Below are 25,379 nucleotides of genomic sequence, written 5' to 3' on the forward strand. Positions count from 1 at the left end.
AGAGCGCCCGGTGCTCTGGGCTGGGATGGCGGGTGCCGTCCGGAGCCGGGCCCAGCCGCCGGTTCCCTCCTCTCCCCTCCCTTCTCACCTCCTGCCCGGTCGCACCGGGCGCTGCGGAGGTACCGGCGCTGCTGAGGTGGAGCGACCGGCCCGGCTGCGGCCCTGCCCTGAGGGCTGTCAGGCCCGCATTGAAGGCGCCTGATGGCAAATGGAACCAGGCGCTGGCTTTTCTCCCCGCTTCGGTGTCCCTTCTTGCGCTGCCGTCAAGCTCAGCAAGGGACAGCCCAGGCCCGTTTAGCCCAGATAGGTCTTGGAGCTTCCAGGGAGTCTTCACAGAGCTCTCTGTGAGGCTGAGCTGCTCCACCGATGGCCTTTTGCAAGGTTTAAATTTAAACGTGAGATTTTTCCCACTGTGGCGAGCAGGTGAACGGGTGTGTGAACTGAATGCAAAGGTTCTGGCTTTAAAAGCCACTTGGTAGCATGATGTGCTTTGAAGGTGGTTGATCTTCTTTTGTGCCCAACGTTAAACATGGAATTAAGCATTTCTGCTCAGTCGCATGGAAGAACGTCTCCTTCGGTCAAAAACTGCAATCAGTTAAATCCAGCAGGCAGTCTGCCCTGGGTTTTAATGCTGTTCTTACAGTTAATAGAGATTTTTAAGGTGTGCCTATAATACCTATCTTATTCTTGCTTGCAACAAAGCCTGGCCTCAGCGATGACTTGGGCAGCAAGGTTTAAAGGTAGGCTGTGGGGGTTATTTCCTTCCTTGATATAGACTTTAAAGTGCCAAGTTCAGCAATCCAACTTAGGTATAACTACAGAGGCAATAAATAAGAGGCAGCTGAATTTAAAAGATGTCATTTAACAGAAGCGCAGAAAACAGTGAGTTAATGTAGCGCATGTCTTTGGGCCAGCAGGATACGTGGGGCAATTATGCCATTACTTCTCAGAGGTAAAGTCTGGATTTAGCTTGTGGTGTTTGGCAGTGCCATCACTGAAGCCACAGGACCGGACGGTGTGGCTCTTTACAAAATCTTTTCAACATCTAGGAGCCTGATAAAGAGAGGGACATGATATTGTTAGCTTGGACACAGAATTAAATATTCTCTGCTTACAAATTGCTTTCCAAAGTCTTTTATTGGCAAAGCCCATTTGATTTGGTTTTTTTTTGCAGGTTTTGTATTTTTTAGGATGAGTAGTTTGAGAGATGGTCTGGTAGAGAAAGAGCTTGGGTTGCATGATTTGGTAATCAAGATCAGGAGGTTACTTTGAGGTAAAAGGTTCAGCTTTTGCCTGACTAGAGGCCAGGGATAGGCCGAATAGGGAGTAAAAACAAGAATCTACAAGCTCTGCATAGTCTGCTTTCAGTATAGGATAATGGACTGAAGGATTTGCCACATGATGCAAGAATTTGCAGCTTGTGATCTCAGCAATGTGCAGCAGAATTTCTCAGTGATCATTCTGTGATCTAGTGTATCTTTTCTGTTCTGTGACTCGAGGCAAAAGGTGTTTGTCTCTGACTCCCAGCAGCACACATATATATGGAGGGGTCCTGGGTTTCCTCCACAGTCAGGAGAAAGTTATGTTTGCAGCCAGTTTTCCTAGAAAAAACGGTATGCTTCTCATCGCTAACAAATATTTCACCTCAAGGGTACATTTACTTGTGATCACCGTTTTCATAAAATCAGGGTTCTGTGAAGCACGTATGTTTTCTCAAGTGATTATGAAAAGTGTATTGCCCCGTTTTGGACCGCAACTTTGGTTTTATTGAAATGAACTTGTAAGTGGATATAGTGCTGCTCAAACACATAGCAGAGTTTTCATGGATGACTCTTACCAAACCAGCGTCCAATGTTTCTTGGAGCACTTAGGATGTGTTCCCAGAAGACCAGTGAATATTGTCTATTTGCAGTGTTCTTTCCTTTCTCCCCTGGCTCTTTTTAAGACTCCTGTCACCTTGTTTTGTGCACTAACCTGATCTTATGTTTTCATTGCAGAAATGTCTCATCAGTGGCATATGGCTTATATCCAGAAGATACCCAGTTCCTGCAGTCCACAGGGGTACAGTGTATAGAATGAGCAGGCCTGCTTTGGAGATTCATCAGGTTGGTTAACAGCTGATTTTTTTTTTTTTGTATCAGGCCAAAAGTGGTTTCCCATTAGAGTACTGATCTACTAGATGTGGATATGTTTCTGAGAAGCACCAGTTCTAAGTTGAAAGCTTCCACTTTTTAAGATACATCTGATGAACTCAAGGAATTTTGTAGTAGCTGAGTCCAAGAGACAGAGTTCAGGAGTGGTGCTCTGGTAACTTCATCTAACAAGTTGTTTCAGCCTGAACTAACCTCTGGAGTTAAACCTCCTCTGGAGAAGCATCTTTTTTAATGGCTATATAGAGGTACTTCACAGGGTATTAGAAATGTGTTGGGCATCTGGCTGTTTTGAGGGTAAGCTGCTGCTTTTTCAAGGTTTTCCACAACATTTAATATGTTAGAAGTGACCCAGTGCTTGGCTTAAGTAAATCTACCTGCTGGCTTTGATACTTGTTTAATTTAATGTCTCTTTGGATTCTACAACATGTAATGATTTCCTTTAGTCTAGATGCTACTCTTCTGGAGGAAGAAAGGGTTTTATATCAGGTTTTGTGGAGAACATCAAACAGGAATTAGCAAAAAACAAGGAGATGAAAGAAAGTATTAAAAAATTCCGAGATGAAGCTAAAAAGCTAGAAGAATCTGATGCACTTCGAGAAGCAAGGAGGAAATATGTAAGTCTTCCTCATGAATTCCTTTAATATTTTCATTGCCCAGTCACTGAGCTATCACTGTTCTGAGTCTTTCTGCAAACAAACTGTTTAGTTCAGCATGTCTATTTTTATGAGAAGTTCTGCTTGGCTGGAATTACTGACTGGTAAATGGATGTCTTAGAGTGTTTTGGATTTTGTGGTGTTTTGGTTTGAAAATCTTTCCAGTAGACCCTTCACTGGATTTGCCAAATAATGAGCAGATAAAATAATGATACATTAAATTTAATGTTGGCAGTATTTAAATACTACTTTTGCATTCTTTGAAGAACTATAAACAGCATTACTTGCAAAAATGAAATGCTGACTCTGGTTATTCAAGTAGTGTGCTCCCTAAGATGTAGCCCTTTTTGCCCTCAATTACAGTATTAATGGTGTATGCTATGTGCTAAACTGTTTTTGTGTATTTTCTGTCCTTGTAGTTACATGCAGCATGTTTTTTTCCACAGAAAACCATTGAATCTGAAACAGTAAAGACCTCAGAAGTGATTAAAAAGAAACTTGAAGAAATAACTGGTACAGTTAAAGAGGTAAAATGCAGCTATGGAAGAACCTTTCCCTAAGGCAGCTCTGCTCTAAGGTTATGTGTTTTGTGTGCCTTTGAATTATCACCCTTTCTTTTCTTCTTGGTGCAAGCTGGTTGCTATTCCAAAGGTGATCACTATTCTGAATCTTTAAGGCCAGAGTCATTAACAAAATTGCAGCAATAGTGTATGATAGATTTCCTATTCAGTTAGTGTATGGTCAGAGGACAGTCACTGTCCAGTGATTCCTCACAGATTTGCAGACTGGAGATGGTCCTTATGGTTCTGCGTTGTCTAGCAGTAAAAAAAGCCTGAAGGTGGTTCTACCATTGGAGGGCAGTTAGAGCAGTGCTGGAAGATCACCCAGGAAGGTTGTTTAGGAGATGTGATGCTCTTCACAGACACTTTTTGCTACTAATGTGACAGGGCTTTGGGCTTCTTGCTGCATGTTGAAAAAGACTTGCAACATCAGAGGCTCTAGGTGTTGTAAGTAGAAGTGTTGGTGGTATAGCTGAAGTGCTCTCCTCTCAGCATGCTGTAAGTGATCCCATGGCTCTGTGTGTCTTGGCAATAACAAAATGCCTGGAGGAGTGGGCGTCGTTCACACCTAACAGGTATGAGTGTCTTCCCTTCTAGGCTCAAGACTTTAAAGATTGCTGTGTATATATATGTAGATCTGCTGTTAAGCAATTGAATTAAAGTTATTTTTTAGGCTGGGACTAAGCACTGCAGCTTGTGCTCATTTACTTAATTTCTTGTCTGAGTTCATCCAGGCAGCAGATGTATTTGAGTGTTTAGTATGCTTTGACTTTTATCTCTGGAGTAAATTTCTGAGGAGTCTTCCTGATACTATTTTAAATATGGAATAAATCAGGTGCATGTGGCACCAGTAGAAGCTGATCTGCAGTGTTACAGTATCTGTGAATTCAGCTGGTACAAAACTGGGCTATTTGGGCAGTCCTCAGTGGGATGCAAGACCTTTTATTCCTTATTCCCTCTTTTCTGCCCCCTTCTCAGCATGGGCAACATTGTGAAGTCCACAACCATTCAGCATCTCCCCCCTTTGCTTCCAGAGGAGCCAGGGAATGACTCGCAGGACAGGGCCTGCTGCTCTGGTAACCCAGTGATTCCTGCATGCTCAGCCTGCACCAACTGCTGTGAGTCTCAAGGCTCTCACAAGGAGGAGGAGAGAGCCTTCCTTCTGCTGTAGACCTGTCAGTACCCGGGAGGTGGCACTGAGGTAGAAGAGTTGGAGAAGGGCTGTTGTTGCAGCGTTGTTGCTGTGACAGTTACTCCCAGGCACCTGAATCTTGTTTTTCCCTTGTATTGATTAGAGTAATTAAATCAGTGGTGACCGAAAACTTATGCTCTTTCTCTTAAAGGGAGTATGAAGATCATCTGCAGTAAGTTACACTGAGAGGTACTTCAGGAGGCTATTCCTTATCTGTCAGTTGAAGTGCATGGACTTCATGCTCATGGCTAGGCTGCTTCAGAGCAGAGTCAATTGAGCTGTTTTCAGCAGTGGTTTAAGATCAAAGCCTGTGTGATTGTTCCCACCACTTGCAGTCAGGTGCAGGATCCCCACTGAGAAACAGCCAGCCAAATACTGGACTTAAACCCTGTGCAATATGAAGTTTTTGTGGACCTGGTCCCCACTCTGCTGTGCTCCTTCACTCTCATTCTGTCTAAATGTGCTTTGGCGTAGCTTAACTGTGTGTACAGTTATGAGGTGGACGTAATGCTCTTTGCTGATGTGGACATAACCATTATCTTTTCAGTACTGTGGAGGGTGCTATAAGCATCTTTATTAGCCAAATCTCATTGAAAAACAGGGAAAACCATTTCATACTGTTACCCTGTCATTTCTCTTCCTCTGAGGTTGTGGCTTGTGACCTATCCAGGACTGGTTGCCTGCTGCCAGTGAGATTTGCGAGATCATCGAGGATCTGATCTGTGCCAGTTCAGAATGAAAGGGTGACTAGCTACTGTCAGAGTCCTTTTAACCTCTTGCATATGAGATCCTGGCTCTGTAAACACAGCCAAAGTGATGTATATGAAGATGTTGGATTGAGAAAATCATTTCCTAATTTTGCAGGAAGAGTTGCATAGCAAAGAGCTATCTCAACCACTTTTATACCTTTTCTTAAGAAGCGAGAGCTACCTGATTGTTTCAAAGAAAGGGGTAGGGTATTTTAACTCTGGCATCACTGGTCCTTCTCGTTGATGTCAGGAAAAAATGTATTTTTTTAAATCTACGGGTAGCAACTATTACAAATGCGTATGGTCCCACAAGTAGCTAAAATTGTTGTTCTGCACAGAAGTATTGACTGATGCTGCAGTGCCAAGCCACTGTGTCCTGGTAAGTCTCCCCTGTGACTTTTAACTGTGTGTTCATCCTAGGTTTGGTTAGTCTTGTAATGTGTGCATTAGGAGATCTTTAGCATTCACAAAGAGGACTTACTTTGAATAAGTTTTCACTTTAAATGACCTTTTCTTTCTTGTTCTGCTCTGTTGCAGAGTTTTGATGAAGTAAGTAAGAGTGATATTGGCCGAAAGATAAAGGAAGGTGTGGAAGAAGCAGCAAAAACAGCAAAGCAGTCTGCGGAGTCAGTGACAAAAGGAGGAGAGAAATTAGGCAAGACAGCAGCCTTCAAAGCTATTTCTCAGGTACATAAGTCCTATGCCTCTGTAGGACCCAGTGCTGTGGACACAGCTCATTAACATGAAGTTATGTGCAAGTTTGTGCTGAGTATAAAATTAAATGCAAAATTCTTACAGCAAGACCTTGTGAGCCATTGGAATAAGCTGATAAATTCAGGAGATGTGTTGTGCAGGTCTAGCATTCACTCAACAACCCTAGAAAAGTGTAAGTCTCGAGCAGCTGAGCTTCTGCTAAAATGTGTTACTGAAAAAATTGGTTGCTGTGCTTGTGGAGTAGGGTAGCAAATGTCTTCTGTAGACAGGTACTAGTGGTACTCTTGGGGAAAAAACTGGCTTGCTTAAAGCTCTCCTTTTCTAGAAAATACATAAGCGCTCATATGTTTTGATGTCACCCAATCAACTGGCAATTAGCCTAAAAAGAAGTGTTCCCCTTGACTGGTTTCTCATGCTTCCTCTGAAGCCTTGGCTTTAGCCCTTGTACGAGGAGGTACCAGGCCAGGCGGAGTATCAGTTGCATCAGTCATGTCAGTTCCCCTCTTTCTGTGTTTCTAGTAAGACATCATCTGCTAAAGGTCACTTCTAGCCATAGCTGCAGGTCACATTATACACTATTATTTTTTTTTTCTTTTTCTGTAATGAAACCTGTTATCTTACTGCAGCAGCCTCCTAATCTAAGAACTGTTTGTTCCTTCTATGAAGCAGGCTGCTAGGCCAGACCTTATGAGCAGGCAATGATTTTATAGGACCTTAGAGTAAATTTTTTGAGGCTTAAAGATTTGTTTTCCCTGTAAACGGGTAAACCTTTTGATTCATTGTCAGATTTAACTGATTCACAGACATTTTATAGGCTATGAACAGTTCTTACAGCTTTGCTTTACTTTCTAGTATGTATGTAGAATTTAGAATATTCAGTCTACTGCTTCAGAAACCCAAGTACTCTATCTTAGAAATTATAGTAGTAGTAGTCTCATTTTGAGATCCCCATTGCTTCAGTATTTAAGAGATATTTTATTTGTATAATCTAGAGCTAGGTGATATCCACAAGGGCTTGTGTCTTGTTCTCTTCTCTGCCAGGTCCCTTAGATGGTGTTTTATAGGCAGTAGGAACAGACTGAGCTTTGGAGCTTTTTATTTGCTTATCCTTGATGTTTAAAGTCACTTAAATTCTAATTTCTGCTTCATATCAGGTCTCTGACATCTATTCCATCTAGGCCCTGAGCACTGTTGTAACTTTCTTCAGGATGGAGTCACACTGGCTTTCATTAGGGGAGGATGGCTTATATTGGCAATGCTGTGTTGGACGCTTGGTGTGTTCTCCAGAAAATTCCTGCATAAAATAAAGTTGAAAAATAACAGCCCCCATAAAGCCACATGATGCTTTGGGCTACATAACTTACATGTTCTAAATAAAAATGCAAATTGGGAAAAGCTGTATGGAGTGTTTATAAAAAAAACCACACCCTTTCTGCCTGCATGTGTCTAGTTGTAATAGGAAAGTGTACTTACTGTGCAACAGATCTTTTGTAGGTACAGTCATTAGAGAAAGTACTGCTCAAAAGTTCAGTAATAAAAGTAGAGCAGCCAAGACGAAGGAGAAACACTAAAAATGCCTTGTAGTCCCAATCCCTCTTGAAGTGTATGACAAAAATTCCCAACAATCGTTGCGGTAGGGTGCAGCTTCCTCTTGGCAGAATCTGAACTAAGGATGTAGCTGTTCACCGACAAGATGTATATCAGTCCAGATTTATCAAGTCCTTTTTCTTGATGTAGCCTCACCCGAGGGGGAGAATATCTCCTCTTTCTCCTTTAGTATAAGCTCCACTACTGTGATTTCCACCCCCTGCCCCCACCGCCATCTCTTCTCTGGCAAAACCCGTTTGTTTTGAAGCTATTTTCTCAGCTAGAAGGTGTCCAGAATTCTATAAAAAGTGAGGATCCTTTTTGTTTTGGGGAAAGCAATACTTCTGTTGGTTTAAGCTTGGGCCTAGAACCTGGATTTTGTTGACCTTTCAGGTGGCTTTGCAGTTAGTTGTTGGTGTCCTGAAGTCTTTCTTTTCCTCTACTTTTGGATACTAGGAATCATTCTTCCTTCTGCCTGGGGCTTGTCATTCTATCAGCAGCTGCTGGCTGCTGTTGGGGGCTGATACACCTGCCTTCCTCTGATGTGATTTATTCCAATTTTAACTCTGTAGATGTTACCCCCTTATCAGCTGTAAGGTTTGACTGTGTCCATTGCTTCTACTATATTGGGTTTTTTCTTCAGTTTGATTCAATACAACCATCCATTTCCTGTCCTAGTCTGTTAACTTCTTAAGCAGATGGCGTTGGTACTGGTGTGTTTGTTAGTAAACATCAGCAAAGAAGCAGTTGCTGAGTAAGGGAGAGGAGAATAACCTGTGGTGTCTCACCTTTTTTTTTTTCTTTTCTTTGTTTTTCTTCAACAGAAGCAATTTTCAGTTTCTGGGAAAGGTGGGGAACCGTAAATCAACCTAATAGGGATCTTTTCCTTTCAGGGAGTAGAAACCGTTAAGAAGGAAATAGATGAAAGTGTTTTAGGGCAGACTGGTCCTTACAAACGTCCGGAGCGACTACGAAAAAGAACAGAATTCTCAGGCGAGAGGATTAAAGAGGAGCGAATATTTGAAGCTAATGAGTATGTATTGGATGTAATTTAGGGTGAATATTTCTGTGTATAATTTGATAAAAACTTTAAAACTTAACTATGGGTCAGGGGTGGTTAAAATCCAAGTGCTGAAGTGAGGCTGTGGGGTGAGGCGTGACCTAGCAGAGCAGGTAGGTTTGAGAGCAGATTTGCAGCATAAGTTGATGATACTGAATCTTCCGATGGTGAAACTGGGTACTTAAAAATTATGAAGTGGGTACATAACGTTCTGACAGGAAATTTTGACTTGCACATGTGTTATGTTTTCTCAGTGCTAACGTCTTGCTATTGAATTACGTTTGGCAGGACTAAGTCTGAGCTTGTTTGCTTTCTCTGCCTGCCTTGCTCCACTAAGTTGTGTATCATTTATGTGGTGTATCAGCCTCAGTGATACTGCATGCTGCAGTGATACTCGTCAGGATGTCCTCCTTTTTATTCTCACTCGGCTGTAAGTTACTTGTTCACAAGTAGCCATGTTTTCTGCACTTTCTAGGGAGGCCATGGGTGTGGTGCTGCATAAAGACTCAAAATGGTATCAGCAGTGGAAGGATTTCAAGGACAACAATGTGGTCTTCAATAGTAAGTGTTCCAAAGACAAAGGAGTAGCACGTTATTTTCCCTGTTCTGATTCTTGCTGTGTTGGATCTAATGCCATCTGTGCAAGTAGTCTCAACATAATGCAAATCATAGCCATTTTTTTTTTGTTGTAGCTGTTGCTGTGAGGTGGTGTGAATGGGAGGTAGGCGTAGTTGACAACACTGCAGCTTTTCTAAGCTGCTCCATCTGTGTTTGGACCCCTCCCCCAGTCAGGCATTGTTTTTGATCAGTCCCTGCTCCCTGTAGGTACCAAAACCTGCTTTCGCCATTGCTTAAAGAGAACTGAACTCTGTTCTTTTTTTCTATTTTTTTTCTAGTCAGATCTACTCTGGCACTGGGAAGGGGCCAGGGCATGCATGCAGGCATGTCACCAGGGAGAGGGCAGGCAGATCTCTTCTCCCTGACCTTGAGCTTATAACGAGGAAAAATCTTGTCTTCAGTGAGCTGGTTTCTGTTGTCATCTGCTTAGAACTCTGGAATGTGTGGGACTTTGCATCCTTTCTGTTTTTATTGCAAAACCTAAAAATACTGAATATCTGTACTGCAGTGGGCAATAACTTTTGATAGTTATCTAGACACTTAATGTTTCTGAAAGGCATAAAGAAGCCTGAGACCAGAATCCTTCAACAAATCAAAATAATTGCTGCCAGTGTACTGCAGGGTAAATGACTTGTTAAGGAACAAAAAGACCGTGTAAAAGTGCAACATACAATTAACTTTGGATTGTGTTTCTTCACAACTTCTTTTAAAGTGGAGCTCCTTGGGAGGTATGCAAGAATAGGTTTTTATATCCTATTTGTTAGCTGGAGTTGAACCACGACACCTTTCCAAGAAGAGATGCTTATAGCTCCTAAAACTCCCCACATGTTGCATCCTCCACTCCTGTGACATCTGCATGAGCTCTGTGCATTCTCTAGATAGATTTTATGCATCCAAGACTGTGGTTTTGCAATTCAGGCAACACTGCAGCTGTGGCTGTAGCAGCCTCTACAGTGTATGTTCTCCCTTTATGTACCTGTACCAAGAACACTGTGTGTTTTTTGGAAGGAGCACAAGCTTCAGGGCAGGATTCCAAATGTTAATTGATGTGGTGGGAAGAAGCCTCCCTGCAGGGCCCATTATCCTGCAACTACCTTCTGCAGTTCTGGTCCATCTGATGATGTCCAGAGACAGATAATGGGTTGGTTGAGCCCTTAGTTTGTTGCAACAATGCCTGCTTGCTTAAATGTTTTGTTTTTGTTTTTTTTGTTGCGTGGTTTTTTTTTTTTTTTTCTTCACCCCCTGCCCTTCTTTTTGCCTTTGAGATTTTGCTTTGCTGGAGTTCTCCTTCCCCATCAATGCATTCTGTAGTTTTGTGATATGCTTGGCTTGCTTTCTTATCAAGGTTGAGAAGTACATAGAGCTGCTTAAAAACTGCATCCTTACTGATGTAGCGCTATTTTATTAAAAATTGGCAAGGTTTAAGGTCTATTCTTGATTTCCCCTCCGCCCAGTTAAACTTTCTGATGTTGGTTTTGCATCCTGCTACTCCTTGTAGCAGACTGAATCTCAAGGGGTGTAAGCAGACTGTTACTGGTGTAAGCGAGTCTAGTGTATTTTCTATCTGGAAATCTGCATAGAAGGTCCAGAGTTTCTGGCAGCTGAAGTCAGAGAAACTATCATTCTCCTAGTGACAGTTATTAATAGTTAAGAACATTGCAGGAAGATGAGGAGAAAAGTAACTTTTGAAATTTATACTTGTTAATCAACACAGAGATTTAGAAGAGAACTATCAGGTTTGATCTGCAACCCATTGCATGTTGTTTCCTAATTCAGGAATGTAGTGGAAGGACACTGCTGCTCATGTCTCCTCTCCTTTCAGGGTTCTTTGAAATGAAAATGAAGTATGATGAAAGTGATAATGCATTCATTCGAGCTTCCAGAGCTGTCACAGACAAAGTCACTGACTTAATAGGTAATGTTTCACCATTGCTGTGAAAGTGCCTCTCTAGCCTTTTAGCTCTGCTCCTGGTGACTGTTAGTGCTGTTATCCTCCATGTGTTACTAACCTTTGGGACAGATTCTGGAGCTTTATAATATTTTGCATGGATCATTATCCAGTATCATGCAGTGTAGCAACCTGCTACAGGATCAGAAGAGCAGTGCGATGTCAAGTGCTTATGTGGGGTAAATCTCAAGCCTAGCTTAAAGTCTGCAGTCATTCCCAGGTGACTGTTCCTTCCCTCTGGTATATAACCAAAGGTTTTTATCTTGTTTTCTGGCGGCGGTTGTCGTGCCATCAGTCTCACTGAATTGTTTTATTAGGTGGATTGTTCTCGAAGACAGAAATGTCTGAGGTTTTGACAGAGATACTCAAAGTGGATCCATCCTTTGACAAAGATCGTTTTTTAAAGCAGTGCGAGTATGATATAATCCCCAATGTCTTGGAGGTAAGGTGGGGGTAGAGTATGATGCATTTGTTGGGGTTTTTGGTTTTTTTACTGTAATGTGGAAGATTTTTCTTTTAGTTTTCTGATGCTAAAATTAAAAACTGTGACAGTATTTGCTTCTCAAGCATCCAGTTTTGCACAGAACATGAGATAACCTTGGGAAAAGAATCCCACATATCATTTTAGTTTAAAACCATATTTCATAATTTAGTAGACTAGCAAATTTTTTTCTGGCCTCGAAAACAACTAACCATCTTCTCCCATGAGAAATGATATGGGTGTCAGAGGGATCAATGTGAAGTAGGTGAATGAACAGTACTGGGAAAATGATGATATCAAATATTGATAAGGGAAAGAATGTACTATGTACTACTGGATTCTAAGTGATCTGTAACTGCTTGGGAAGAAGACCAGGTCATGACAAATGGTTGAGTGAAAATATTTCTGGCACTAGTCAAGGAAGTATGTGGAGCTTAGTATTTTTAAAGACTGAAGTATAAAACCACTGAGAGGATAGCACTGATGAAGGATGTGACCTCAAGTATAAATGGATATAGTTCCTCTCACTGTAACTGTATGTCAGAAAAGACAGACTGAAAGTACAGGATTTGAAAAAGTACAGCAGAAATTGTTATGAGAGATTTGTATGAGACATTAAAACTGAGGCTTGAGGAGATAAACGAATGCTGAGGGAGCAAAGTGTTATTTTCTCATCCTATAATACATTGCGGTGAGTGATCGTATCTCACATTGATACATACTAATACACATGATGTAGCATTATAGGGTGAATAAAAAATAATCTGGTGCTTACAGATGCAAACATCGAAACTGATGCATAGTTAGGTTTTGTCACTGCTGTCTTTGTAGTGACTGACTTGTGTATCAGATCTGTGACTGGAACTGTAATGTCGACAGGGAAATAAGACAGGCCTGCTGTAGTGAATCTGCTTTTCCTAATGGTGCCGTGTCACTAAAGCAAGCTGCAAAAAGCGGGCTCTTGACTCTTGGAGAATGAATTTTTCACAGGAGAGGTTTTTTCAAACTGTAGGCGGCCAGCTTACAGATGCCATCAAGTATGATTTGTAGGCATTATATTGCAAAATGCCCTGACACGTATAACTAACTTTATTTTGAAATCTGCTGAATTCCCAGCATCTGTCTTGTTATGAATTCCAGGTGTTTATTATACCGTGTTTTAAAGATAAACCTTTTCATGAGTTGCAGCATGATTCTTCTGTTCATTCTGTGCCCTGAATTTTTTGCAGTCTTGAAAACTGCAGCTCTACTTCTGGCTTGTACTCCTGCTTCTGTTAGATCCCACCTCCCACGATGTCTGGGTAGTGTACATTCTGCTGACTTTTTGGACAGGAAGGTTTAAGATAGCTTTTTATCTTAATTATTGGAAGGTTTATGTACATCTGACTCAGTATGTATGTGTTTATAGAAGTTCTTACTGCTATTCCTCTTTTGAGGCTCCTGTCCTTCTTCAGGGTTTCACAAGATGTAGAATTTAAAGTAGTTTGCTGCTGAAAGTGCTGATAATTTCAACTCTCTGGTATAGGAGGTGATTTCAAAGTTCATATTTTATTTGATTTTCCTTTCTTAGGCTATGATGTCTGGAGAGCTTGATATCCTCAAAGATTGGTGCTATGAAGCGGTAAGTAGAGCTACTAAAAATGTCTGAAAAGGTTATGATTCTCTCCTGTAAGTAGGTATATTGTGCTTTCTTTGATTGCAAGCTGTCCAACTGTTATATCTATGATGCTGCTTACCTGCTTTGCCCAGCTGCTTCCCCATGTAACATGTTCATACTATAAAACTCTAATGCAGTCAAGTGTACATGCTGAACTTCTGCAATAGTCTGGATATGAGAGAAGAGCTTCCTTAGAGACAGATAGCGAACCAAGAGGTAAGCTCAAACTAGTCTAATTAGCTCTAGTTCTGCACTGCCCTTCTTGATTGGGATGGGCTTTAGTAGAGCCTGTATCCCAGATATGGGGTGAGAAGGTGCAGAGACGTGTGAGCTGACCCAAAAAGATGATGCTTTTCTGCTTACAGAGTCAAGTTGACCCTGGAGTTACTACACAAACACAGTTCCACCGCAGTATCCCAGCAAATAATCCTGGCAGGCTGAAGTTTTTTCTGAAATTGCAGCATAGATGATCTGCAGCCTAGATGATCTCACTGGAGAAAACTGAATTTTGTTTTGTTGTACTAAAACTGATTTTGTTTTTGTACTGGGATAGATTTTCAGTATTGGATGCACTTCTTGAAATGGTAAATATGAATTGATTGTGATTCAGTGATTGCATTATTGTCCTCTTCACTTCGTGAAAGCAGATCCTTTCCTGACAACACAGATGGACATTTGTTCTGGTCTTCACTCTGCTCCAAAATAATTGTGTTGTAGGCAGTGCAGACCCACACTTTTTCTGTTTTGAAATAATTTAACTGCTTAAAGTAAATGTTCTCCTTACTGATCACCACCACCAGAGGGCTGGAAGTGCACACGCTGGAAGAGGCAATTTTTTGTATTTAATTTTTGCGTTATTGTTGTGATTAACATCTTCGTAACAATATTGCACTACATAAGAGTAAGATACTTAAAGCAGTCTGAAAGTAAAGAAAGTTCTTTATTGGTTCAAGCAACCTTTGAAATGACACCATAGAATTCCTCTCAAATCTCTAGAGGGAAGTAGCAAATTCACTGCAGTTTGTAAGACAAAAAGCAAACCCTTCTAAGCTAGTTGTAGTTAAAAATTAAGCTCGTAAGTCAAGAATCATCCGTAAAATAAGCCAAGGGAGGACGTGAGAGTCCTATTAATATGAATCCAGGAGATGAAGTCTCTTGAACAGAATCATGCCACAAGTGTTAAGTGTGTGATATTGATCACTAAGGTGTTGGAATACAAATCAGTAAAGCAAAAATTTAAGTGGCAGGTATACCAGCTGAGCTGCAGGTTGCTGTCAGCCCACTGGCTTAGGTATAGTTTGTGGTTCATAGAGCTGTCTTTGCCTACTGTCCTCAGAATCCCTGATCTGTAACTCCAGCTTCGCTCTAGTGACTTTGCCAGTAACTTCTGTAGGATATTTGCATTTAAATGCTTGTGATGAAGGTTATAAGATCCATGGTGGGGAGGTAGGTGGGGACTGCCTCCTGTTTGTTTGATACCTGCCAAGAATATGGTGATAATGCTGGAAGCAAGTAGAAATTCACTGTCTCCAACAACAGTTCTCGATGCATAAATAATGAAGCATATGTGCATGTGCCTAAAAGGAGCCAGGAAATGCTGGTCTGCCTCCAGGGTCTGGCTGGGTATTAGGAAAATAGCTTGGTTCCCAGACTGTTTCTCCTTGTCTGCTGTCAAATCAGAATCACAAGCGCCTTGGCTATCAGGTGCACTCGGTGTACTTACTCTGTTGTGAATGGTGGAGCTCCTGTTCTGGCCAGGGGAGGTGGGATTTTTAGTGAGAATTTGGTTATGTGAAGCCCAGAGCATTTGCTGTAGCTGTTTGATACCTTGCAAGACGTATGTGTTCAGCATATTTGAAAAAAACTGACTTTTTTTCTTGTCTTTTTTTGGTGGTTCTCTCTAAGCAGAAAATCCCTTTTTCTTTGTGACAGAACAAATTCAAACATGTAACACAAGTTTGTTGCTTCATTTAGACTTACAGTCAGCTTGCTCATCCAATCCAGCAAGCCAAAGCCATGGGTCTCCAGTTCCACTCCAGGATTCTTGACATTGACAACATTGACGTGAGTGTCCTTTTCTATCTTTCACCTTGGGGGATGAATTAGAAACTCATGACCTAAGGAGGGGTTTTCTTCTTTGCTCTGACTGCTGTTTTTTTGCCTCGTGCTACCCTGGTATTTGCTGTTCCTGCTAACAGAGGAACAGATCACCGCTGCTGGAAGGGGAGAGCTCATGGGACAGATTTGCTACTGTGTGATCAAGCCTAAGTTACAGCATTGTGGTTTGTCTCCTCTCTGTTAGGGCACCTTGGTCTTAATCACCAGCATATACATTGAGAAAGGCTAATAATAAAGGCAAATAGCACTGACCCAGTGCTTTCATGAAGGGCTTTGTTGGTGCTTACTCTGGATGATAATGCACAGAACTTCTGTGACTCAAGGTTGTGTTGTGCTGGAATGGCTGTTAGAGAGACATAACTGCTGTTCTGGATGGCTCTTGATGAGTGGGGAGATAATGACTGTGAGTGGAGCCACTGCCTCCTTAGGAGCAGTGTTGGTAGTTGGGGACTCTGGCTAAATGTCTGCATGTTCGTAATGCTCTCTGTGCTTCCCTTAATTGAGGAGCCAGAGGTGTTATTGTTGCACTTAGCAGTAAGTCTACAGTAGTACTTTCATTTAATTAAGTCTTTAGTGTCATCTGTCACTGGCCCCCAAGTTGTCTTTCAGATCTTTCTTTCCTGCAATGGCAAAGGTATCTCAAAGAAATTACCACCTTTAGTCAGACCTTTCATATCCCACAACCAGCTCTGCCTCAAAGGAAATGTGCAAGGGGAGAAGAGGAACAGGGCAGCTGTGCTTTTAAAACATGTGTGGAAGTAGTCTGAAGTCAAATCAGCTGTTTGCCTTTGTCATCAAAGGTGCTAACTCAAAGGCAGCAACATTCAGTACATGTTTCTGTTGGAACCGAGTATTATGGTATACTTGTCCAATACACTGCAGCTGTGCAATATTATACTCAAAATTATAGGCTGAATCCATTCAGGCAATTACCATAAAGCCAGCTGCAGGGTCATTCCCATAGGAACAGAGAACACAGAGCTATTTAACAGGGGTCTAAACCCAGCGGTGATCTGGTCCAAGGTATGGAAATGGAGCATGGTGATAAAAGGATGCTGTTCAGAAAGTGCGAGCTGTTCCAGATGCTGTTGGGTGTATTGGCTGGCTAGATGTTTCTTACTTGCGGTCACACCCCTGCAAGACAAGAAGTCAGGAAGAATTCAGCAACCATCATGGAAAACCAAGAGAGCAAAATCTGATGCTGTTGGTGGTCTGCTGAAAGGAGGACTACTGACAGAGAAAAATCACCATCTGCTGCCCTGTGCAGGAGTCTCTCTTTTTGTGCCCACATGATTAAATAACTGGAGTGGGTGCAGGAGAGCACCAGAAATGTGAGGAAATGTCCCACAGCAAAAGACTTCATTTGACCTGTGTAGCCCTACGAAAGAAAAGCTGGAACTGACTTGATTAATGACCACATATCTTTAGAGAGAGCAAGAAGATTATTTACAGGGCATTTCCTAACACAAAAGGCTAATGCCTGGTCCTCTTCCTAGGACTGTTTTGCCTTTTGGTCTTGATAGGCTTCTCATTTTCTCTCATCTGTCTGGGTACAGAGGAAGCCATTCCTACATATTTAGTAACTCTGAATATTAACTGCAAGCATGTGCCAATTTAGCAGGAAGATTTCTGTGGCATCTGCAATTCTCTTGATTATTTTCAGCAATAAATAATGTGGTCTAACAAAATTAAAGCTATGGAAGTAATAAACATGATTGCTTTTTTCTAAGCATCTTAAGCCAAAGGTTTTTCTGTATTGTTAGTGTCTAGGAGACTTCATTTCATTGTATGCTAAATAACCTTTCCTCTATAGGTGCTAATTAGTATAGAACTGTGCATGGTTTCTGAGTGGTGGCTGGAAAGACATTTCATTATTAACTTGTTTTAGATGCCTGTATTTTTGCATGAAATTTCTCAAGAAAATTACATCTTAGCTGGAAAATGGTTATGGAACATAAACAAGTGCAGTTCTTGTTATGCTGTCTGTATTGCAAGGGAGGGGGATAAAGGGTGTTGTGTGTTTAAATTTTTAAATGTCTTTCCCTATAGGAGATTTATGGGACTATGTTGAGTGTTCTCATCCAGAAAAACAATTCAGTGAGTTTGGGAAAAAAAACCCCAAACATTTAGAAGATTTAAGGGAATTCACATGCTGCAAAGCCTGCAGCGTTAGAAATGAAATCAAGTCTTTCAAACATAAGCATCTGAACTCATGTTCCAGATACCTGCTTAAGCACTCTGTACTTCACTAGACATCTGCTGCCTTTAAATTTAATGATATTTTGATCCTTGATATTTATTAGGACTATTTATTTGGCTGCCTAAATGTAGTTTTAAGTATGTGACTTGTGAAACGGAGTTTCTGAACTTAGTGTAGGAGGAGTGATATAAATACTGTCTTGATTATATAGCTTTTTTGGGATCATAGTACTAAAAAATAAAGCAATACCAGTATGGAAGTCTTTGTGCCTATAAGGGATACAGCCTGGTCAGTGGTACGGTCCTCCTCCTCCTTGAAACCCACATGCAGATTTATGTTGTCAAATTATCGATGCCAAGTGGCGTCATATAAAATGTCTGTCATGGAAACTGGTCTGACAAAGAGCCATGAGATCCGGTTTTTGGTACTTGGGTGGAAGGCATTATGCATTGCTGAATGAGTCAGGCTGGTTCCAGAAATGTAGCGTGGACTGGGATGGTGTGAGTTATTGCAGAGCTAGGAAACCGATTCCTTCCGATTAAGCAAAGGAGCATTGCAGTAGTGCTGAGTTTTCCTCAGGGGAGAGTAAAATATATAAAAAAATAAAAAATATATATATATGCCTTTGTGAATTCTGGCATGGTCTTGTAACTGTCTCTTGTGATACATTCTTACGTGATAAAATGCAGTGTTTTTGAAACAGTATCTCTCATATACAAAAGAGTATAATCATGCTTCCTTAAGTTTGAGGTAGTATGATTACCTTTTTGGGTAACATAGCCAGTAACTCCAGAGTTACTGAAGAGCAAGATGTTCTGTAGCATACTGCATTCCCACAAAAGAGGCAGAAAGAGGGTTGTATTTAAGAGCACAGCTTTGGGAAGCAAAACTTAATTCTCCATTCCTCTTTGCATTTCAGTTAATAAGTTCTTCAAATATTTAATGGAGTGACCTTAGAATAGAGGAAAAAAAATCCTGTCAAATTAAAGGTTGTCACCTTGAAGTTGTCCTGTTACTTAGTTCTTTTTATCTAGTTCAGTACAACTTCTTGTCGAAGATTCATTTAAAAGCAAGAGAAAAAACTTCAGTTGATGTACTTTCTTCAGAAAATGTTATTATTTTAAGAGCAGGTTTTCTTTTATTTTTGGTTTCTAATTTGGAAATAATGAAACAGAGCTTGTTCACGTTTCCCAGATTTTTAGACTTGGAAAAACTATGAAAGCTTTCAGAACAATTTTGGGAAAGCTTTTAAGTACAGGGAAAGTTTTGGGGAAAATGCTTTGCAATCAGGTCTACAGCATCTGTATTAACAAAGCAGGTGTAACCTGATTAAAATAACTAGATTCAGCTCAGGGAGAAGATGGGATTGTTAGACGTGTCAAGCCATAGCAGTTGTGTTAAATACTTGGTGCTTTTACATTAATCTGCAGAAATTGTCTGTTTTCTCATGGAGTTTTCTTTCATTACAGCTGGCTATGGGGAAGATGATGGAGCAGGGACCAGTATTAATCATCACTTTTCAGGCTCAGGTCGTGATGGTAATTAAGAACCAGAAAGGGGAAGTGGTGGAAGGCGATCCGGTAAGTGATGCTTATCGACTGTATACACTTTCCCTGCGTTCTCTGCTAGCCGTCTCAGTTGTTATGGGTTCATCTAGGTGCATCTAGAGCAGTGGGTGTCTGCACATACTCCATTCGCTGGTATGTGTAATATTGCATCTTGTGGGTAAGGTCTTGGTTCAGCTCAGTTTGGGGTATTTATTCCTGTCAGACTCCAAGTGTTATGACCCATTAATTGAGAATTATTGTATATGAGGAGAGTCTGCAAACATCTAGAATGGACAGAGAAAGGGATATTTTAAATTCACACTGAGGAGAGGAGCTGGAGCTATGACCACCAGCAGTGCTTTCCCTTCCAGTTGCTGGTGTGCCTGGCCAGCACTCTCCCTGCCTGCAGTTACTGCCTGCGAGTTCTGCTCCTTTGGCACCCTCTGGGACAGAATTGAACTGTCCTGCTGTAGATTAAAACTCCATCACACAACTTCCACCTGATCCTGTTCTTTCTTTCTCCCTTTTCCTTTCGTAAAGGGCACTATAAGAACAGAGCACAAAGATGTTTGGCAAACAAGGTGGGAGCTGGAGTTAAGTCATTTGCAGGAGATGGGGAAAATCACCGAGTTAATGTTTTTGGCTACTGCCTCACTACACAAAATACCTTACAGCGCCACAAGCCTTTACTTTCAGGAAACTCTCCCATATCCAGTTGTATTAAATGCTGTACATGGTACAGGCTTCTAGTAGGAATCTCTGACATAGGGTGATTTGTGCAGCAAATCTCTGGCATCTCTGTGGATTGTACTTCACTGTGGTTTAGTTTTTAACACTGCGAATCCAGCCTGCCTGTTTTGTTGTGAGTGATGCTAAACTGAGCTTGTCAGACGTAACCACAGAATATGCTTGTTACCAGAGTTAATGACACAGCAGGCTCGAGGAGCCTGTCCGTTTTCTGGAATACCTTTGTTCTCAAGTGGCTGGCTATCCAGACAGCTCTGGCTTGCATTGTGTCTGTGCAATGTTTAAGTAGCTTAATGATATATAATGGGGGACATTGTGAGATGCCTGGAGCTGGCAGTTTCTAGCAGACTTCCATTAAAATTAATACATGCATTTAATAAATATTGGCTTTTTGCAGCCATTCTCTTCAGTCCAGGCTGTAAGTTTACAAAAAAAGGGACTAATTTTAATGATGGGGTCCATCTGGACTGATTTACAATCTGTCACATCAACTGCAGGGGAGGAGCAGCTGATATAGTGATTTCTTGCATTAAATTACTGCATTCCTAGAAGATAGATATTGATGTGATAATTATTGAACAGGATATCAAAGTCTGTTCGCTGTCTGATTTCTCTGGAGCAGCATTAAATCAAGGAGATGCATTAAAATTCTCCATTGGAAACAAAACTTCAGCTTTAATCAAATGTCAGGTGCAGGCTGGCTGGTAACTATGATTTGGTGTTAACTGCTGAGCTGCTCCTGCAGAGTATTGAACAAATGACGTTCAAGGAAGAAGGAGTCTCAAATTGTAAACTCTCTAAATAGAAATCATATGCTTGTAATTGCTGCGATATTTTACCTAGTTGCAATTGTTCAAGTTCCCACTGCTGTGCTGCAAGCTCACCCCCAGTGAGATGTGGGGAGACCAGGCAGCCTGTGACGGGGTTCGACCCGGTGTTGTGGTAGTTAACATAGGGGATCCCCATGGAGCACCACAAAATCAATCTGGGAAAATGAGGCCTTAGACAACCCATCGAGCAATGCTGCGAAGTCAAGGGAATCTTTTTAAAATTAGGTCCTGAAGGACTGTGAGACAGGATGCTGTTTGTCATAGCAGCCTGTGGGATTAAAGGACAAATTTTCACCTTGCATGCATGGCCATGATAGAAATCTGCCTTTGGGAGTCCACATGTTTGCTGTCCCACTTTCTGTGAATATATGCAGCAGCATGCACTGTACATTGAGGATTAAGATGTACCCTATTAATAAAAGCACCAGAATGGAAAACCGGAAATCTCACTGCTTTGGAAACATGTAATTTTTATGTTTCATCACGTCTCATTTCCAGGAAGAAAGCTGTGTTACTTGTTCAGTACTGCATGCTGCAAGATCACCAGCAACTCTTAAGCTTATCTGCTGTTCATCCCTTCAGAAATCCTATGTTCAAGAACATAAACTTTTCCAGATGTAGCAGAGCTTTGATGCTGAAGTGTATGATTAAATTGCCTTCCATACACAATCTTACAAAATGGACTTTGAAAATCACGAATCACAAAAATCATACAGGTTAAGGTTCAACTGGCAATGTTAAATCAGTTATGTTACCTATGTCATCTTGAGCTTATACTTAGTGTTCTATACTCAGGAAAGATCTGTTAGCATTGCTGTGATTAGTACATCAATGTACAGCCTGTCTTGAGCAGGCAAAAGTTTTGTTGTTTTTCTTCTCTTGTCCCTTCTGCTCTTCCTTCTGACATATCCTAAACATCTGTATGACTCAAGTTTTCAATCACTTTTAACACTTCTGAGCAGAGCTGAAACAAATTAATCCTCTGAAACACTGAGCAAGAAAAAAATGGCTTTATGATATGTGATATTTCTAAAGCATTAGTTTTCTAATGACTGGTCTGGTACAGAAAGTCTCCCCCCTCACATTTGTGTACCTAAATTATAACCTATAAAGATTCACACATTCGATCAAAACTGTAGTACTTAAGTACACATCTGGGAACTGAGCCAATGCACAGTCTGATCCCTCAGTGGTACTTTCTTGTCCGAGGGAAATACTCTCCATGGTTAATGGTTAGATGATAAAATAACCTTTGGTTTGCAGAATGGATCTGTGACACTGTGCCAGATTTGGGCTCCTGGCAGCCCAGTCTCTGATGGGCAGTGTCACCTCTCTCATGGGAGAGGCAGAGACTTTGTCACAGGTAGCTGCAGCGACTCTTCAGGGAGTTATTTTTATAAGACCATGAGTGATGGCCTCAGGATGTGCTGAGATATGGCTTTCATCCTTATTCACTTACTATGAACAAAACTGCTGTCATTCTCAGTACATGCATCAAGGATGGAAAAGCTTAAGAGTTTTTTCTTTCAGTCTGTAACCCCGTATGGTGAAAGCACTGTTTGCACAGCAAAGATTTGATTGCAGAATTAGTGTGTGTCTGTGGCTGGACTTGGTATGATCTGATTTTCATTGATAAATATTGGGGTTTTTTACTCTCTGTCTCTCCTCAGACCCAGTGATAATAATTTCTTGTTAATTTGAGCCACTCACAGGCTGATGTGGGAGAGGCAGAGTTAGAGCTGCAGGAAAGAGCCTAAACTTGATTGAAGGTTACAGAGAGCAATACAGCCTGGCAGCTGAACCAATTTGAAATGAGAAACTTATCTTTAGAAATAAGGTCAAATATTATCAAACTTGGCAGTGGTGCCAGGTAATGTATGTCAGCCAGAGATATTTGGAAACCCTAGTTTTGTTTTTGGAAATCAAAAGTTTATCTGTTCCCGACTGTGATAAGTTTCTAACCACAGTCTAGTAGATGTTGCTGGAGCTATCCTTACTTGGGACCTTCAGGCTTAGAACCAGAGAGAAAAATCACAAGAACAGTCTCTGGAGGAAGTGTGGAGCATGTCCCCATCAGCTCTGAGCTAGGAAGTCTGTGAGCATCACGCACACTCTAATGACAGGATTTTCCTTGCAGGACAAGGTTCTGCGGATGCTGTACGTGTGGGCACTCTGCAGAGACCAGGATGAACTCAACCCGTATGCTGCATGGAGGTTATTGGACATTTCCTCATCGAGCACTGAGCAGGTTCTCTGAGAAGAATTGCATCCAAGGGCTTCCTGTACCTCTCTTGAAGCAACACCATCTCTGAACTTGCACCCATCTGCTGTATGATGGACTGTGGGGGAAAGAGGCCAGACTGGTTCCTTTTCAGAAGAACAGGCTATTCAGTGTGTGCTCGTTATACCAATCCCTATAATGAACTGGACAAATCTGACATATCTGCCTTACACTTTGCTGTGTAGCATTGCACTGTAAGGATGTACGGTAGATTTCAACGTGAATGGTCTAAGACACTAGCAGCTGCTGTTGGCTCCTTTTTTAATTGTGGCTGAAGGAGGCTGGTTTGGGTCCTGTATGTTTCCCAGTGCTTCCAGTGATGGACAGAGGTGGGTATCGGAGAGTGAGATGTGATGGGTCTAGTTCCCATCTGCTGTCATCCTCTGGTGGCCTCAAAGCATCCCTGAAAAGATCTTAGAGGTGCTTTTAAGGCACGCTGGTCTTAGCTAACATACATGTCTTGTACAAAGTTGCACCAATAAGCCTTCCGTTGCTGCAGTGTCTTGCACTTTACTAAACCAAATACAATCAGGACTTTGCACATGACTCTTTGTTGGCATGGAGCAGAGTCAGAATGGAGGTGTTGGCATCATCAGGCAGGTTCTCGAGGCCAGTTGCAGGGGTGGAGTTTGCTGCCAGTGATAATATTGATATATCCACAGCTTTGCAGGGGGAACATTATTGTTTCTGGTGTTCTGTTCATTGTGTCAGCTGGTACCACTAAAAAGCGCACAACTGCATTCCTCTGTTGGGTTCATCTGATGGTGTGGAGGAGACAGGCTGTGACTGGCTATGAGGAAGCAGGCAGAGTGCTACAACAGCAGTCAGGAGTAGGGATGGAAAGATGAGCAACCAATGAGTAAATAAACAGGTAGAACATCACCTCTTGTAGCTCAGGTTTTTATTATGTGAGATGAGAAAAGAGGGTGCAGTTCACACACCTACTGTGTAAAGTGCATTACAAGCATGGCTTTCTTCACCAGACGGACATGTGCTACAGGGGGATGGCACACCTGGCCTGGGAGTCCCAGGTAGCAATTGGAAGACTTCAGAGGGTGAGCTGCTGGCACGCTGACATGGACTCTGGGTTTTGGGCTTCTGCTAGAGGCTCACTTTGAGAGCTGTGATGTGGGTTGATTTGTCAGCTGCCTCCTCTTAATGGAAAGTGAGGTTGGGGGGAAAAATATTGATTGTGGAATAGGAAATCAAAGGACTGATCTCCTGCTGCGTTCTGCCTGTCCGCAAAACAGGGTGATGCAGGACAGCACTTCCTTGACATTATGATTAAAGAGACTATTGCCAGTTCTTCCTTCTCTCCTGAGTGTCCGGATCAGTTCCTTTGAATGTAAATGGGATTATCTCAGAGCCCTTGGGTGAGACATTTAACTGTAGCAGCTTTCCTAGAGTGAGAGGTGATGAGTGTGGCAAATTCAATAGCAGAGTCTGCCCTGTCCCCTTAGAAGATGCCCAGACCAGCTGTCTGGCAGCCACCTAGGTATTTCTGCAGTTCTCAGGGCAGGCTGTGGGTGGGACATGGTCACTGCTGCCTCCCTAGTCACACAGTTTTCTCGCTGGTGCTTTTGCCAGTGAAATAATTGCAGATTTTTACTCAAATATCTTAAGCACTAGTACACAAACTAAAGTTCTGAACAGAATAAATTCCACAATGCGGAAATCGGCTATTAAATAGGGAATCCCTATATCTGACTGCTTTCAGAAATGGTGGATGAATGTTTGATGTGGGGCTCAATTCAGTGAGGCTCTTTCAGGGCAGATCCCATGTAACATCTCTGCACTCAGGCTGTATCATGTGTGTGGGGACTTACCCTTTTTTGAACATCTGGACCACTGAATGCAGATGCATGTGGACAACAAATATCTTTGAGGTGCTTCTTGAACCTCACTGGGGTTGGGGAAAGTCTCATCACCAAGACCGTGCAGAAATTGAGTCAGTGCTCTCTGAAAATAAAGACTGGTTCGTCTCCTGCCCTGCTTCCTCAGTAGCTGGATGCAGGCAGTCACCGATCAGACAGGAGTCTACAACAGCCTGGGTATGTACATGCAACCTGTTGTCCAAGACTTTCGGGATGCTTCTATGAAGCATCTGCAAAACTTCTTTTACTCAGTGTGCTTTTCACTTTTTTATAACTGGTGTTGGGGAAAAAAAAGATCTGAATTAAGAGTGTAAAAATTAATTGGTCTGCCCAGGACAGCTGTGGTAACCCAGTCGTGGTTAGGATAGCAGTATCTCGTGTTGGTTGGCTTAACCTGTGAATGGTGGGTC

General features: G+C 41.8%; 1 protein-coding gene across 3 annotated transcripts; it reads left to right on the plus strand.

Moving 5' to 3' along the window:
• Nucleotides 1-2,002: 2,002 nt before the first annotated feature.
• On the plus strand, nucleotides 2,003-24,222 carry TIMM44 (translocase of inner mitochondrial membrane 44 homolog (yeast)). 3 transcript variants are annotated; one of them, XM_010562265.1, is made up of 12 exons: nucleotides 2,003-2,105; nucleotides 2,597-2,767; nucleotides 3,253-3,333; nucleotides 5,845-5,994; nucleotides 8,502-8,641; nucleotides 9,144-9,229; nucleotides 11,109-11,201; nucleotides 11,552-11,676; nucleotides 13,286-13,336; nucleotides 15,347-15,436; nucleotides 19,160-19,270; nucleotides 22,952-24,222. In XM_010562265.1, exons 1-12 carry the CDS (start codon nucleotides 2,076-2,078, stop codon nucleotides 23,069-23,071), a joined length of 1,248 nt encoding a protein of 415 aa, XP_010560567.1. In that variant the 5' UTR covers nucleotides 2,003-2,075; the 3' UTR covers nucleotides 23,072-24,222. The 3 variants fall into 3 exon arrangements, with proteins under 3 accessions (XP_010560567.1, XP_010560568.1, XP_010560569.1); XM_010562266.1 differs by lacking the exon at nucleotides 2,003-2,105 and adding an exon at nucleotides 2,315-2,398; XM_010562267.1 differs by lacking the exons at nucleotides 2,003-2,105; nucleotides 2,597-2,767 and adding an exon at nucleotides 5,206-5,376 and having other exon boundaries at nucleotides 3,270-3,333.
• The last annotated feature ends 1,157 nt before the right edge of the window (nucleotides 24,223-25,379 follow it).

This window comes from Haliaeetus leucocephalus, unplaced genomic scaffold (assembly GCF_000737465.1).
Source record: "Haliaeetus leucocephalus isolate CR32 unplaced genomic scaffold, Haliaeetus_leucocephalus-4.0 Scaffold157, whole genome shotgun sequence".
Lineage (NCBI taxonomy): Eukaryota > Metazoa > Chordata > Aves > Accipitriformes > Accipitridae > Haliaeetus > Haliaeetus leucocephalus.